This window comes from Gossypium arboreum, chromosome 12 (genome assembly GCF_025698485.1).
Source record: "Gossypium arboreum isolate Shixiya-1 chromosome 12, ASM2569848v2, whole genome shotgun sequence".
NCBI lineage: Eukaryota > Viridiplantae > Streptophyta > Magnoliopsida > Malvales > Malvaceae > Gossypium > Gossypium arboreum.
In genome coordinates, this window is record NC_069081.1 from 88,158,877 (window position 1) to 88,170,164 (window position 11,288).

The 11,288-nt window shown below is 32.3% G+C and overlaps 2 protein-coding genes across 3 annotated transcripts; both read left to right on the top strand.

Moving 5' to 3' along the window:
* Positions 1–34: 34 nt before the first annotated feature.
* LOC108459473 (probable pectinesterase/pectinesterase inhibitor 36) lies at positions 35–2,578 on the top strand. The gene is made up of 3 exons (XM_017758845.2): positions 35–547; positions 1,387–1,710; positions 1,781–2,578. Exons 1-3 carry the CDS (start codon positions 64–66, stop codon positions 2,470–2,472), a joined length of 1,500 nt encoding a protein of 499 aa, XP_017614334.1. The 5' UTR covers positions 35–63; the 3' UTR covers positions 2,473–2,578.
* Positions 2,579–3,611: 1,033 nt separating this feature from the next.
* Positions 3,612–8,639, top strand: LOC108457749 (methionine aminopeptidase 1A). Of its 2 annotated transcripts, XM_017756875.2 has the most exons (16): positions 3,613–4,073; positions 4,321–4,371; positions 4,865–5,050; positions 5,145–5,220; positions 5,384–5,431; positions 5,557–5,601; positions 5,747–5,846; positions 5,930–5,981; positions 6,394–6,435; positions 6,540–6,601; positions 6,682–6,780; positions 6,888–6,961; positions 7,063–7,132; positions 7,485–7,550; positions 7,633–7,721; positions 8,269–8,639. In XM_017756875.2, exons 1-16 carry the CDS (start codon positions 4,006–4,008, stop codon positions 8,344–8,346), a joined length of 1,206 nt encoding a protein of 401 aa, XP_017612364.1. In that variant the 5' UTR covers positions 3,613–4,005; the 3' UTR covers positions 8,347–8,639. The 2 variants fall into 2 exon arrangements, with proteins under 2 accessions (XP_052879342.1, XP_017612364.1); XM_053023382.1 differs by lacking the exon at positions 8,269–8,639 and having other exon boundaries at positions 3,612–4,073; positions 7,063–7,140; positions 7,633–7,727.
* The last annotated feature ends 2,649 nt before the right edge of the window (positions 8,640–11,288 follow it).

An 11,288-nucleotide genomic window follows, 5' to 3' on the forward strand; every position in this document is an offset into this window, starting at 1 on the left:
ATATACATATATATATTTATAATATCAAAAACAAAACCAAACCCCACACCACGAAATCCATGCATGTCATTCACTAGTGTACCAAATATGTCTACAAGCGTTACTACCGGTACCACCTTTCTTCTTCTTTTTCTCTTAGCCATGGCTACTGCCACCACTGGCTCACATTTAGAACAAGTTACGGAGGTGGTTCAAATGGCTAGGACCATGGTGGTGCAGTCAAGGAACTTGGCTAAGGCTTCGATGAGCTTATATGGGTTGCACAATACTATGAATTATCATGGTATGGGTTTGGCTGATTGTATTAAGTTGTATGATGAAAGTGAGTCTAGGCTCTCGGTTTTGCTATCCTCTCGAGGGTTTACTGTCGATGATGCTCGGACGTGGTTGAGCGGCGTGCTTGCGAACCATCGGAGTTGTTCGGAAGGGTTGGGACAGAAGGATTTTGGGATTCAAGAACATGGAGAGGATCGAAATTTGACGAGTTTGGTTAGTGAAGCTTTGGCATTGTATGCAATGTATGGGAAGGAAGCTGTTGTTGAGCAAGGTAATTTCTTTTAACTAATTAAATATTTGATAAATAATAATCTTAATAATATTAATAAAATATACCCTAAGATTTTGCCGCCTTTAATCGATAAAATTTTGATTCGATGTAAGATAATATTAATAACAAGAGATCATCATCAATTTTAGAAAAATAATCCTTCGAAATTTTCTTTCGGTATAATCCATCTCCCTCAAGAAATTCTCACTAACTTTTAAGTGGGTTGAAATAAATTCATTGGTAATAAAATAAAATGTAGATAAAGTTATGTACTTTGGGTTTCGTGATTCATGCATCTATGTGCAGCAAATTATGCACATATTTGTTCCATTATAGTGTTCATTGTTTTTTGGTTAAATTATGGTTTTAATCCCTTCACTATACTTAAAATTAAATTAATCAATAAACTAATACTGCTAATTATTCTAATTAAATAAAATACCAGCGTGGGTTTTTTTCCTTAAAACACCCCTTTCAAAATACTAGCATTAGCTGGAAGGTATTTTTCGAATTAAATTATCTTTTCAAAAATAATTTAAATTTTCAACACACTTAATTTTCCTAATTTATTAGAAAATGAATAAATTAATTTTTCCATATTAAATTAAAGATTAAATTGATTCTTCAGTTAAAATTCATTGTTAAAAATCAGATTATTAGTATTTATATCGGGTTAACCATTTGGATTAACTAAATTCAAAATTTTAAATTTCAAAATCTAAATTTAAGCAGAGTAGAAGGACTCGAAGAGGAATTTGACTTTTCTCTTTTATTGGACTGGTTCTTTTGCATAGAAACCTACTACTTACTAAATTACCTATTTGTTCTGTTCTCGACAGAGCTAATGCATAGACCACGACTCGGTGGGAAACTCTTAACATCATGGAACCCAACAACTCCAAAGGCTGATTTTGTCGTGTCAAAAGATGGCTCCGGTACTCACAAAACGATCAATGATGCGGTGGCCGCCGTTGCTAGGATAGGTAACAACCGTCGTCCAAGGGTAATCATTTATGTGAAAGCAGGGGTGTATAATGAGAAAGTAGACATAGACAAGAACCTTAAAAACATAATGTTGGTCGGCGATGGCATGGACAAAACAATCGTAACTGGTAACCGAAATGTACCGGATGGTTCCACTACTTATGGCTCCGCAACATTCGGTAAGAAACTCGGTTCAAATTTTAGATTTGATGATATGGATGCGTTTAATTCAGTTTTTTGTTTTTGTAGGTGTTTCCGGGGATGGTTTTTGGGCACGGGACGTGACATTTGAGAACACTGCCGGTCCGCATAAACATCAAGCTGTGGCATTAAGGGTAAGTTCCGATCATTCTGTGTTCTACCGCTGTAGCATCAAGGGTTACCAAGACAGTCTCTTCCTCCACTCGCTGCGACAATTTTACCGAGACTGTCACATACACGGCACAATCGATTACATATTTGGTGACGCCTCGGCCGTGTTGCAAAACTGCGACATCTTTGTCAAAAGACCGATGGACCATCAATCCAACATGGTAACGGCACAAGGGAGAGACGATCCCAACGAGAACACAGGGATTTCAATCTTGGAATCCCGAGTGAGGCCAGCACCCGATTTCGATTCGGTCAAGCATTTGTTCAAGAGTTACTTAGGTAGGCCATGGAAGAAGTATTCAAGGACGGTGTTCATGAAGACGGACCTTGACGGTTTAATCGACCCCAAGGGATGGAATGAATGGAGCGGCAGCTTTGCGTTGTCAACGTTGTATTATGCGGAGTATAGGAACACAGGGAATGGTGCTTCGATCGGGAATCGAGTGAAGTGGCCCGGTTTTCATGTCTTCAACCGGGCCGAAGAGGCTAACCCTTTTACGGTGAATAGGTTCATACAAGGAGAGCTATGGATTCCGGAGACTGGTGTGCCTTTTAATTCAAGGCTTTAATTTAATTGTTTCTTATTGTAATGTTGTTAATGTTTTTGTGATGTGATAATAATGCCTTTAAAAGTTTTAATCTAAAAATTATAGCTAAAATATTTTATGGGTTAAATTGTATGTTATTTTAGTATTATTAATAAAAGTTTAAAAGATAATTGTGATTAATTAAGAGTTGAAGTTTAAATTAATTTTTATATTTTTTATATAAAGCTAAAATATGATTTGTAGTAAATACTTGTGAAATTAATTCAATCAATAACTTAAATATAGTATAAATATAAATAGATACTCAATACTCGATAGCTTTGCCAAGAAACTTTGAGCATGTGATTTTTTAAAATTTGAAGAAATTACAAGATACTTTTACTATTTTGGGGTTAAGACTATCACCTATCCCTTGTTGCAGGATCAATAAACTAGTCACTATACTTACCAATATAATTAAATGAGCAACCGATAATAGTGTCTCTAAGTAAACTCTAATGTTCCTAAAGTTTATTATATATCTTGTAGAATCGTCTAACCTCTAAACTCAATCTATTTTCCTATATAAGCCATCTTCAAATTCAATTTATCAAACACAATCAAAATATTTTCTCTAAAAAATAATTTAATGTAACTAAATTACTAGTAAATTTACGTTTTAGTTACTTTAATTTTAAAAAAATTACAAAATGGTCACTGAATCACTCAAAAGTTTTCTTTAAGTCACTGTGTTGTTAAGTGCTTTTTTTTTTTAAGTCTAACTTGTGAATTTCAAGCGACGATTTAACGATTAATACGATGGATTAATGCTCATCGATGAGTAGAAGAACATACTTTAAATCCATGTCAATCTGATGATCAGAAAAAAATTTATTTAGATTTTGGTTTGCAAATTTGTGACGTTCAAACAATATAAAAAACAACAGAACTATATAAAAAAAAGGAGAATGGGAGCTTTCTATTGGTGCAGATGGTGCAAACAGATAAGGCCATACAATAATAATTTTAACAATCTAGTGACTTATATAAAAACTTTTAAATAATTTAGTGACTATTTTATAACCTTTTAATTTAAGTGTCCAAAACGTTAATGTACCCAAAACAAAAATAGAAAAGCCGAAGATATAAGATAAGCCCAAAAGCTATGAATTTTCAAAGCCCTAGTTCCAAATAAAAAGATTTAAAATTCCAAAAGCCCTAAAAGTCTAGAGCTTTATCTTCCTTGAGCCGACAATTAGGTTTTTTTTAAGCAAGATTGTACATTTTGGGCTGAAATTTCAATTTTCTAACTCTTTCATTGTCAATCGTAATTTAAGTTAAACTCGATCGCTGGCAGATAAATAGATTGGGGAGAAATTTTATTAAGTTTTTAGGGATTTGTTAGTGGAACCCAGATTATTTATTACTATAAAAGTTTAACCCTAATTTTCTCAATAAAAAAATTCCCCAATTTATTTTTTCAATCACAGACAATTCAGAAATAGTTTATTGGTTCTTTCCTTTTAATTTATTTTTGAATTGAACCGGGTGGTTCAATCTTATACATAAGGTCCAATGGCTGGTGGCTCTGATGCGGCGGAGACGCTTTCATGTGCTCGTTGTAGCAATCCTGCTAGCCTTCAGTATGTTATTGTTTTCGCTTTAAAATATTATCATTTTTAGAATATCAAATTTTTTGGTGTAATTAACATTGGGTAGTTTTCAAATTTGTGAGATATTTTGAATTAGCTTGTAATTGGTTTATAGTGATTTTTTTTTAAAATTATTTTGAGCATAAAAAAATGTGAATTGAGCTGTGTTTGGTTAATAGTGATGAACTTTACAATTAAGCTGAATCCTTTTGTTAATGATATAGCTTATTATCTGTAGGTGTCCTAAGTGTGTGCAGTTAAAGCTTCCTCGTGAAGGTGCTGCCTTCTGGTATGTATATCTTTTTCTTGTAGATTTTTAATTAGTCGCTGTACTTTTCAAAAATTAAAATTTCTGTCTGATAACTGTTAAATTTATTAAGTTATGCTATTTTCAAAATTTGATGAGGCAAACATATTATGGTATATTAAATATTGTGTTAGCTTTACTATTTCCACATAGTACTCTTTAAAAATCCAGTTAGTGAATTAACTATTATCATTTATGTTAGTATTAAAATGTCAAAATTCAAAAAGTATAGGGACTTAAATGATCCAATTGGAGAATATGAATTAAATCTACAAACCTATACATAATACAGTACTAGCAATTGAATTTATCCAAATAGATTTAAGTGTTACTGTTTGGGTAAGGACTAGACTAAAATTGACTAATTTGAACATCAAATTGAAGTAGGGACGAAATCCTCAAATTTCACAAAGTATAGGGACTAATAGAAGAATGTAACCCTTTTCTTCTTTAATGGTGTTGTTTTTATTGACAGCACTCAGGATTGTTTCAAGGCTTCTTGGAGCTCACACAAGTCAGTTCATTTGAAGGCAAAGCTGTCTTCACTTGGTACAGATGGTGCTGGTGGACAAAACTCTGATTTAGCTAGTGAGGGTTGGCTATATTGCTTGAGGAAAGGACAAAGTCGGACTCCGAAACTTCCTCCTTTTAATTGGACAGGGTACTTGTCTAAGATTGTAGTCCCTCTTTTACACTTTCTTTTTAAGTTTGGGTCCTTGTTATTTCTGATTTTTATTATTATCTTTGTTGTTCAGGTCACTTAGACCATATCCCATATCTGTCAAGCGTAATGTACCTGCTCACATTGATAAGCCTGATTGGGCTAATGATGTGAGTATTTGGAAATCAGTTCGTGTATATGGAATACTTATTAGCAATTGAGTGGGAAATTTGTTGATGACCGACCTATTCATGAACAACTAACCTTATTTTCTCTCTTCTTTCGTGTTGATTTTGCATTTCTAAGATATTTTTGTTGTCCTTTCATATGCAGGGAGTTCCAAAGGTTGAGCCGAACAGTGATTGGCAACATCGTGTTGAGGTAAGTTTATGCGAGTGAAATCTCTTCTTAATCCTTAGAGAACAAATAATATATACTTTATATGCTCCTTATGACTTTATCTTCTTCTTTTTTTTCTTATTAACTTTTGGTGTGTCTGTATGAAGATCAAGACTCCTGATCAAATTGAGAGAATGCGAGAAACATGTCATGTAAGTTCCATCTTCCACTTGATTTTGTTTTTTGATTCACAGCCCTTTGTTCAATTTTTAGTTATATCCAACTTTCTTTGGAATTGATTTTTAATTTTTCTCGAGTTGTTTCAAGATCTCTTGGTGTTTAAATCTCTATTGCTAGATTGCAAGGGAGGTTTTGGATGCAGCTGCTCGAATGATCCGTCCTGGTGTAACAACAGATGAAATTGATCGAGTGGTTCATGAGGCTACTGTTGCTGCAGGTTGGAATGAACTTTCATTTTGCTGCATGTATTTGTGATTGTGCATCTATCTGGTTTCACTTTATATGTAATCTCTCATGCAGGAGCTTATCCATCACCTCTCAATTATCATTTCTTCCCAAAGTCTTGTTGCACGTAAGTTCTTCTATATATATTTGTTGAATTTCTGGATATTATTCTATTGATGGTAGAAATACCATGGAGGCCCCTGTACTAGGAGTCGGATTGTATTTTGCCCCCTTTAATCAAAAAAGGGCAAATTAGTCTCTGTACTTTAGATCAAAAAGCAAATTGGTCCTTTCTATTAAAAATTTCATCCATTTGTACGGTTAAAAACTGGCTTGATTGACAGAATAATCAGTCAGTGACATGTGGCCTGCCACGTCTACACAAAAGGATCAATTTGCTCTTTAATCTAACGTTCATGGACTAATATGCCCGTTTTTTGAGTAGAGGGGGTGAAATGCAATTCAACTCCTAGTATAGGGGCCTGCACGGTACTTTTACCTTGTTGATTAATTAAAACATATTTCGTTTTCTTTTCCAGGTCAGTTAATGAAGTTATATGCCATGGGATTCCTGATGCAAGGTATTAGCTTTGTTCTAATTCTAGAAACTTTTACAGTGTTTACATTCATCGTTGGTATTTATCATCTACTAAGATGCGCTTGAACTGAAATCGGGTTGCCTTAGGAAACTGGAAGACGGTGATATTATAAATGTTGATGTGACTGTTTACTATAAAGGTGTTCATGGTAAGAATCTTCTCGTTTATATAATTCCAATGCCACATAATGAAGCTCCGTACTTGATGAAGGATTGACTCATTGTGCAGGCGATTTAAACGAAACATATTTTGTGGGAAACGTAGATGAAGCATCTCGTAAGCTGGTACAGTGTACATACGAGTGCTTAGATAAAGCAATATCTATTGGTATGTGATTCATAGTCTTTTTTGTCGATGAGTTTTTCATATTGTAATCTTTGCAATGGGATAGAGACTTGATTTCTGATAAATCTATTTTGGCACTCGAATTCTAGTTAAGCCTGGAGTGAGGTTTCGTGATGTTGGAGAAGTTATTAATCGCCATGCTTCGATGTCAGGGTTATCTGTGGTAATGTGTAAATTTGGTCTATGCATATATATTCCGGTTTACATATCATCTCGATTACAGTTTTTGTTTACGTCGTGCTCTATCATCTTTTGTTACTATAGGTGAAATCATATTGTGGTCATGGTATTGGAGAGTTGTTCCACTGTGCCCCAAATATTCCCCATTATGGAAGTATCCTTGTTAGATCAAGCTTCGCAAACCTGTTACATTTTATTTTTATGTTCAACTGTCCTAAATGCTTCATGGAAAATCGTGGTAAAAGTACCATGAGGGTCCTTGTACTAGGAGTTTTGCCCCCATTCACTTAAGCAAATTAGTCCTTGTACATTAGACCAATGAGCAAACTAATCTTACGTATAAGGACTAATTTGCCCATTTTTTAAGTAGAGGGGGTAAAATGCAATCCAACTTCTAGTATAGGGGTTTCCATGGTACTTTTATTGAAAATTGTCATCGACGTTTAATGATTTAACTGCTTATGTAAACTGTTTCTTTTATCTGCTGCTTCTCTTAACCCGATCAGGAAATAAAGCGGTTGGGGTAATGAAAGCTGGACAGACTTTTACAATTGAACCAATGATTAATGCAGGTGACTCCCGAAGTTTAATACTTATTGACCACTTATAAATTCTTTCGTTTTACTCACAATGTCGATGGATTTTTGTCTATAGGCGTTTGGCGTGATCAAATGTGGCCTGATGGGTGGACTGCTGTTACAGCAGATGGCAAACGCAGCGCTCAGTTTGAGCATACTCTTTTGGTAACATTCCATTTTCATTTCCATTTTTTTTGCTTAATGCAAGTAAAAGTATCTTAGAGGTCTCTGTATTAGGAGTTCGATTGCATTTTGACCCTTCTACTAAGAAAAAGGTAAATTAGTCTCTATATGCTAGATCAAAGAGCAATTTTATTTTTTGGTTTTTTTTTTTTTGTTAAAAGTTTCATCCATTTGTATTGTTAAAAACTAGCGTGGTTAACAGAATAATTAGATAGTGACACGCATGTGTTGACATATAGAGACCGGTTTTTAACAACAAAAATGGATGAAATTTTTATCTGAAGGATTAGTTTGCTGTTTGATTTAATGTATAAGGACTAATTTACCTATTATTTTAGTAGGGGGGCAAAATGCAATCTATTCCTAGTATAGGGTCTCCATTGTACTTTTACTGCTCTATGCATCATAGGTAGAGCTGCTATTTTCAATAAACATTCGGATTATGATCGTGTTCCTAGGGGACATTCTTGGTTGTCTTGCAATAATCTAATGATCCATGATTCCATTGATGCAATCTTCTTCAATGCAGGTAACAGAAACTGGGGTCGAAGTTCTTACGGCTCGGCTACCATCATCGCCCGACGTGTTACCTTGGTTAAACAAGTAATCTAATCTTAATTGTCCCATAAAATAATAGAACCCCAAGTTAAGTTAAAATCTATACAATATACTTATGGGCAAGAGATTATGCAGTGTACCCAACTTGGGGTACTCTTCGACCCTTTTTTGTTGAATGAGAGAAGAACTATACCATTTTCAATTTAAGCTTTTAATGGCAAGTTTTTAGTGTGTGATCATGTGTAAAATGGATTCTTTTTTTTCCCGCTTAGTTTTCTGTTTGTAACAAAGGCTGATCATAATTTGTATGATGATGATTTGATGTTTGTAGACCATTATAAATTTTGCGGTTCTTTACTACATTAATCAAGTTAGTTCACCTCAACATATACTATATAGATATATACTTTTAAAATAAGTTTTTGATTGATGACATTAATTTAATTGAGTAATTACTAAAATATTTATTTATATACAAAATAAGTTATTTTATTATTAAGGTGTTTTTGTCTTTTATGTTCTTTCTATATAAAGTCAATAATAATTCAATTATTTTAAACATTTAATTTTATCATTTCAATATATTTACTATATAATTTTTTTACTGTCCCATAATCTTAGATTTCACTGTATATAAAATATATTCTTGAATTTAATAATGTTTTTCAATTTTTTTATCCATATCAGTGTTGAAATTTGGTAACTTTTATTAACTTAATCTTTGAATATTTTTTCCATTTCAGTTATTTTGCTCAATTTAGTTCTTTAATTTGAATTTAAAAATATGATACTTTAGATTGTGTTCTATTATCATTCAAAATTTTAAATTGTTTATTTAAACTTTAAAATATAAAAAAAATTAAATTATTATAATAAAACTTAAAACTTAAAAAAAAAATTGACGGTATAATATACCCTTAAATGTCTTGAAATAAAATTTAAATTTAAGGATTAGAAAAATTTATAAAGTTACAAGCTAACATTGGCACAAAATCTTTTATTTGGCATTGTAATGTTGGTCCAATTAAATTTAAATTATATACCATAATTTTTCTTGCGGCGGCCAAGGTTTAAATAATTTTGTACAATATATTGTTAGAAAATCGGGTTCAGACAATATAACCGAAAATAAATTTAGGAAAAATTTAAAACAAAAATTTAGTTGCGATATCTAAAGTAATATATACTTAATCAAAATTGTACCTTCTCGATTTATCTAAGATGAACAGTTCAACGGAGTAGTCTTCTTCGATCCTCAACCTCGAGTTTGCCGACTAGTGAGGTAATTTCGTAATTTCTCTAAACTTTTAGACCAAATTATAAATAAGAAAAATATCTCTAAAAATTTTCTGAAATAATTTTTTAGAAAAGTGTGTATAAATAATGACTCAAGACTTTTTTATATTGAGAGAGTTTAGAGAGTTCAACTATAATTAAAATTAATCAAATTAATATTAAATTTAATCTAATATTTATTAAAAATAAATATTATTAAATTAATATTAAAAATAAATATTATATTAAATTTAATATTAAATCTTATTAAATTAATAGAATATTTATCTACAAGATAAACATTAAATTTAATTTAATATTAAGATAATCACTTTAATATTAAATTAATAACATTTATTAAGATAAGTATTAAATTAAATTTAATATTAAATTTAATAAAATAATATTTTTGAATAGTAAACTGAAGTCAAATTCTCTGGTATAGTCCTAATAGGAGTGTAATTCTTGCACTGCTCAATCACCAAAGACCCACCGCCACCAACCATTTTCCGGCCACAGGAATGCCGCCATCGTAGTCGCCGGCACCCCGAGCTGGTTCAGTTTCTACCAGTTCGGTCTGGGCTAGTGACGACCCGACCAGTTCAGTCTAGCCACCGGTTGGACCGTCGGCCTGATTTCACATAATAGGCCCGATTTGATCAGTTTTTAGATCTTGGTCTCGATTTTGGGCTCCCGAGCCCAATTTACGATCTCAGGTCCAATTTTCAAGTTCAATTACTCATTAATCAATTGTCTGACTTAAAATTTAATTTTCAAAAATATTATATTAATTTTAATTAATTTAATTTTACTTTATCAAAATTAATTTTCTCAAAAATCACTTAGATTTTCCAAATTAACTTTTCAATAAAATTTTTTAATCGATTTCTCTAGTTAAACAATTCTTATGACTATCCAATTTTATTCACATCGAATAAATTGACTTAATTAAATTATTTCCAAAGTCGTAAAATTTACTTCTAATTCAAATGCAGTCCGGTCAAGCTTTTGTTGAGCTAGCGAAGAAATCAATCGGATATATACCATTAGGCTCTAGTAATTGCAATTATGTCTAGAAGCATCATTCCAATTATCCACAATTACTTAATCAAGGAGTCAGTTCACAATAAATACCATGATTGAAAATTCCTTAATGTATACTCTAAACGAAAGTAATCCATCCAATTGCTTTGTCCAATTACCTCGTCATGTGTGTGTCAACCTCATATTTCTTTTGAGTTAAATACGTTTACTAAATACAATCATATTTTATCTCAATGTCACCATTGTGTCTTTTTAATAATTAATATGATCACTGTCAATAAATGAACGTGATAATTTTCTTGTTCAAGAACTAGCAACCCGTGACCACGTTTCATATTTATCAATCCACATAATGTCAATGAGAGGATATCGTTAACTCTTTAATTAAGCTATGAATTCCACTATTGTTAGTAAAGCCATGTCATACACAAGTCATGTACCCAACATTCCGGCTATCGGCTCGATCATCTTTAAAGCATAAGCCTCCACTTATATCAAAGCACATGAGTTATATACGCATGTTCAACGACTAACTCAGGATTTAGGTAAATCATAAAATGAATGTCACAAGTGAATTAATTCACAAACGAATTTAGAATTAATTAATTTTGAGTCCAATTCAATGTATTATTCTACCAATGAATACATCTATGTCTCTACCTGTGGAGTCAA

What these genes read in the sequence shown, in the direction of transcription:
- LOC108459473 (XM_017758845.2), top strand. Translation starts at nt 64, where the DNA reads ATGTCATTCACTAGTGTACCAAATATGTCTACAAGCGTTACTACCGGT. An exon ending in GGAAGCTGTTGTTGAGCAAG is followed by an intron (nt 548 to 1,386) that starts GTAATTTCTTTT and finishes TGTTCTCGACAG; the next exon opens with AGCTAATGCATAGACCACGA. An exon ending in TTATGGCTCCGCAACATTCG is followed by an intron (nt 1,711 to 1,780) that starts GTAAGAAACTCG and finishes TTGTTTTTGTAG; the next exon opens with GTGTTTCCGGGGATGGTTTT.
- LOC108457749 (XM_017756875.2), top strand. Translation starts at nt 4,006, where the DNA reads ATGGCTGGTGGCTCTGATGCGGCGGAGACGCTTTCATGTGCTCGTTGT. An exon ending in TTCCCAAAGTCTTGTTGCAC is followed by an intron (nt 5,982 to 6,393) that starts GTAAGTTCTTCT and finishes TTTCTTTTCCAG; the next exon opens with GTCAGTTAATGAAGTTATAT. An exon ending in TGAACCAATGATTAATGCAG is followed by an intron (nt 7,551 to 7,632) that starts GTGACTCCCGAA and finishes TTTTGTCTATAG; the next exon opens with GCGTTTGGCGTGATCAAATG.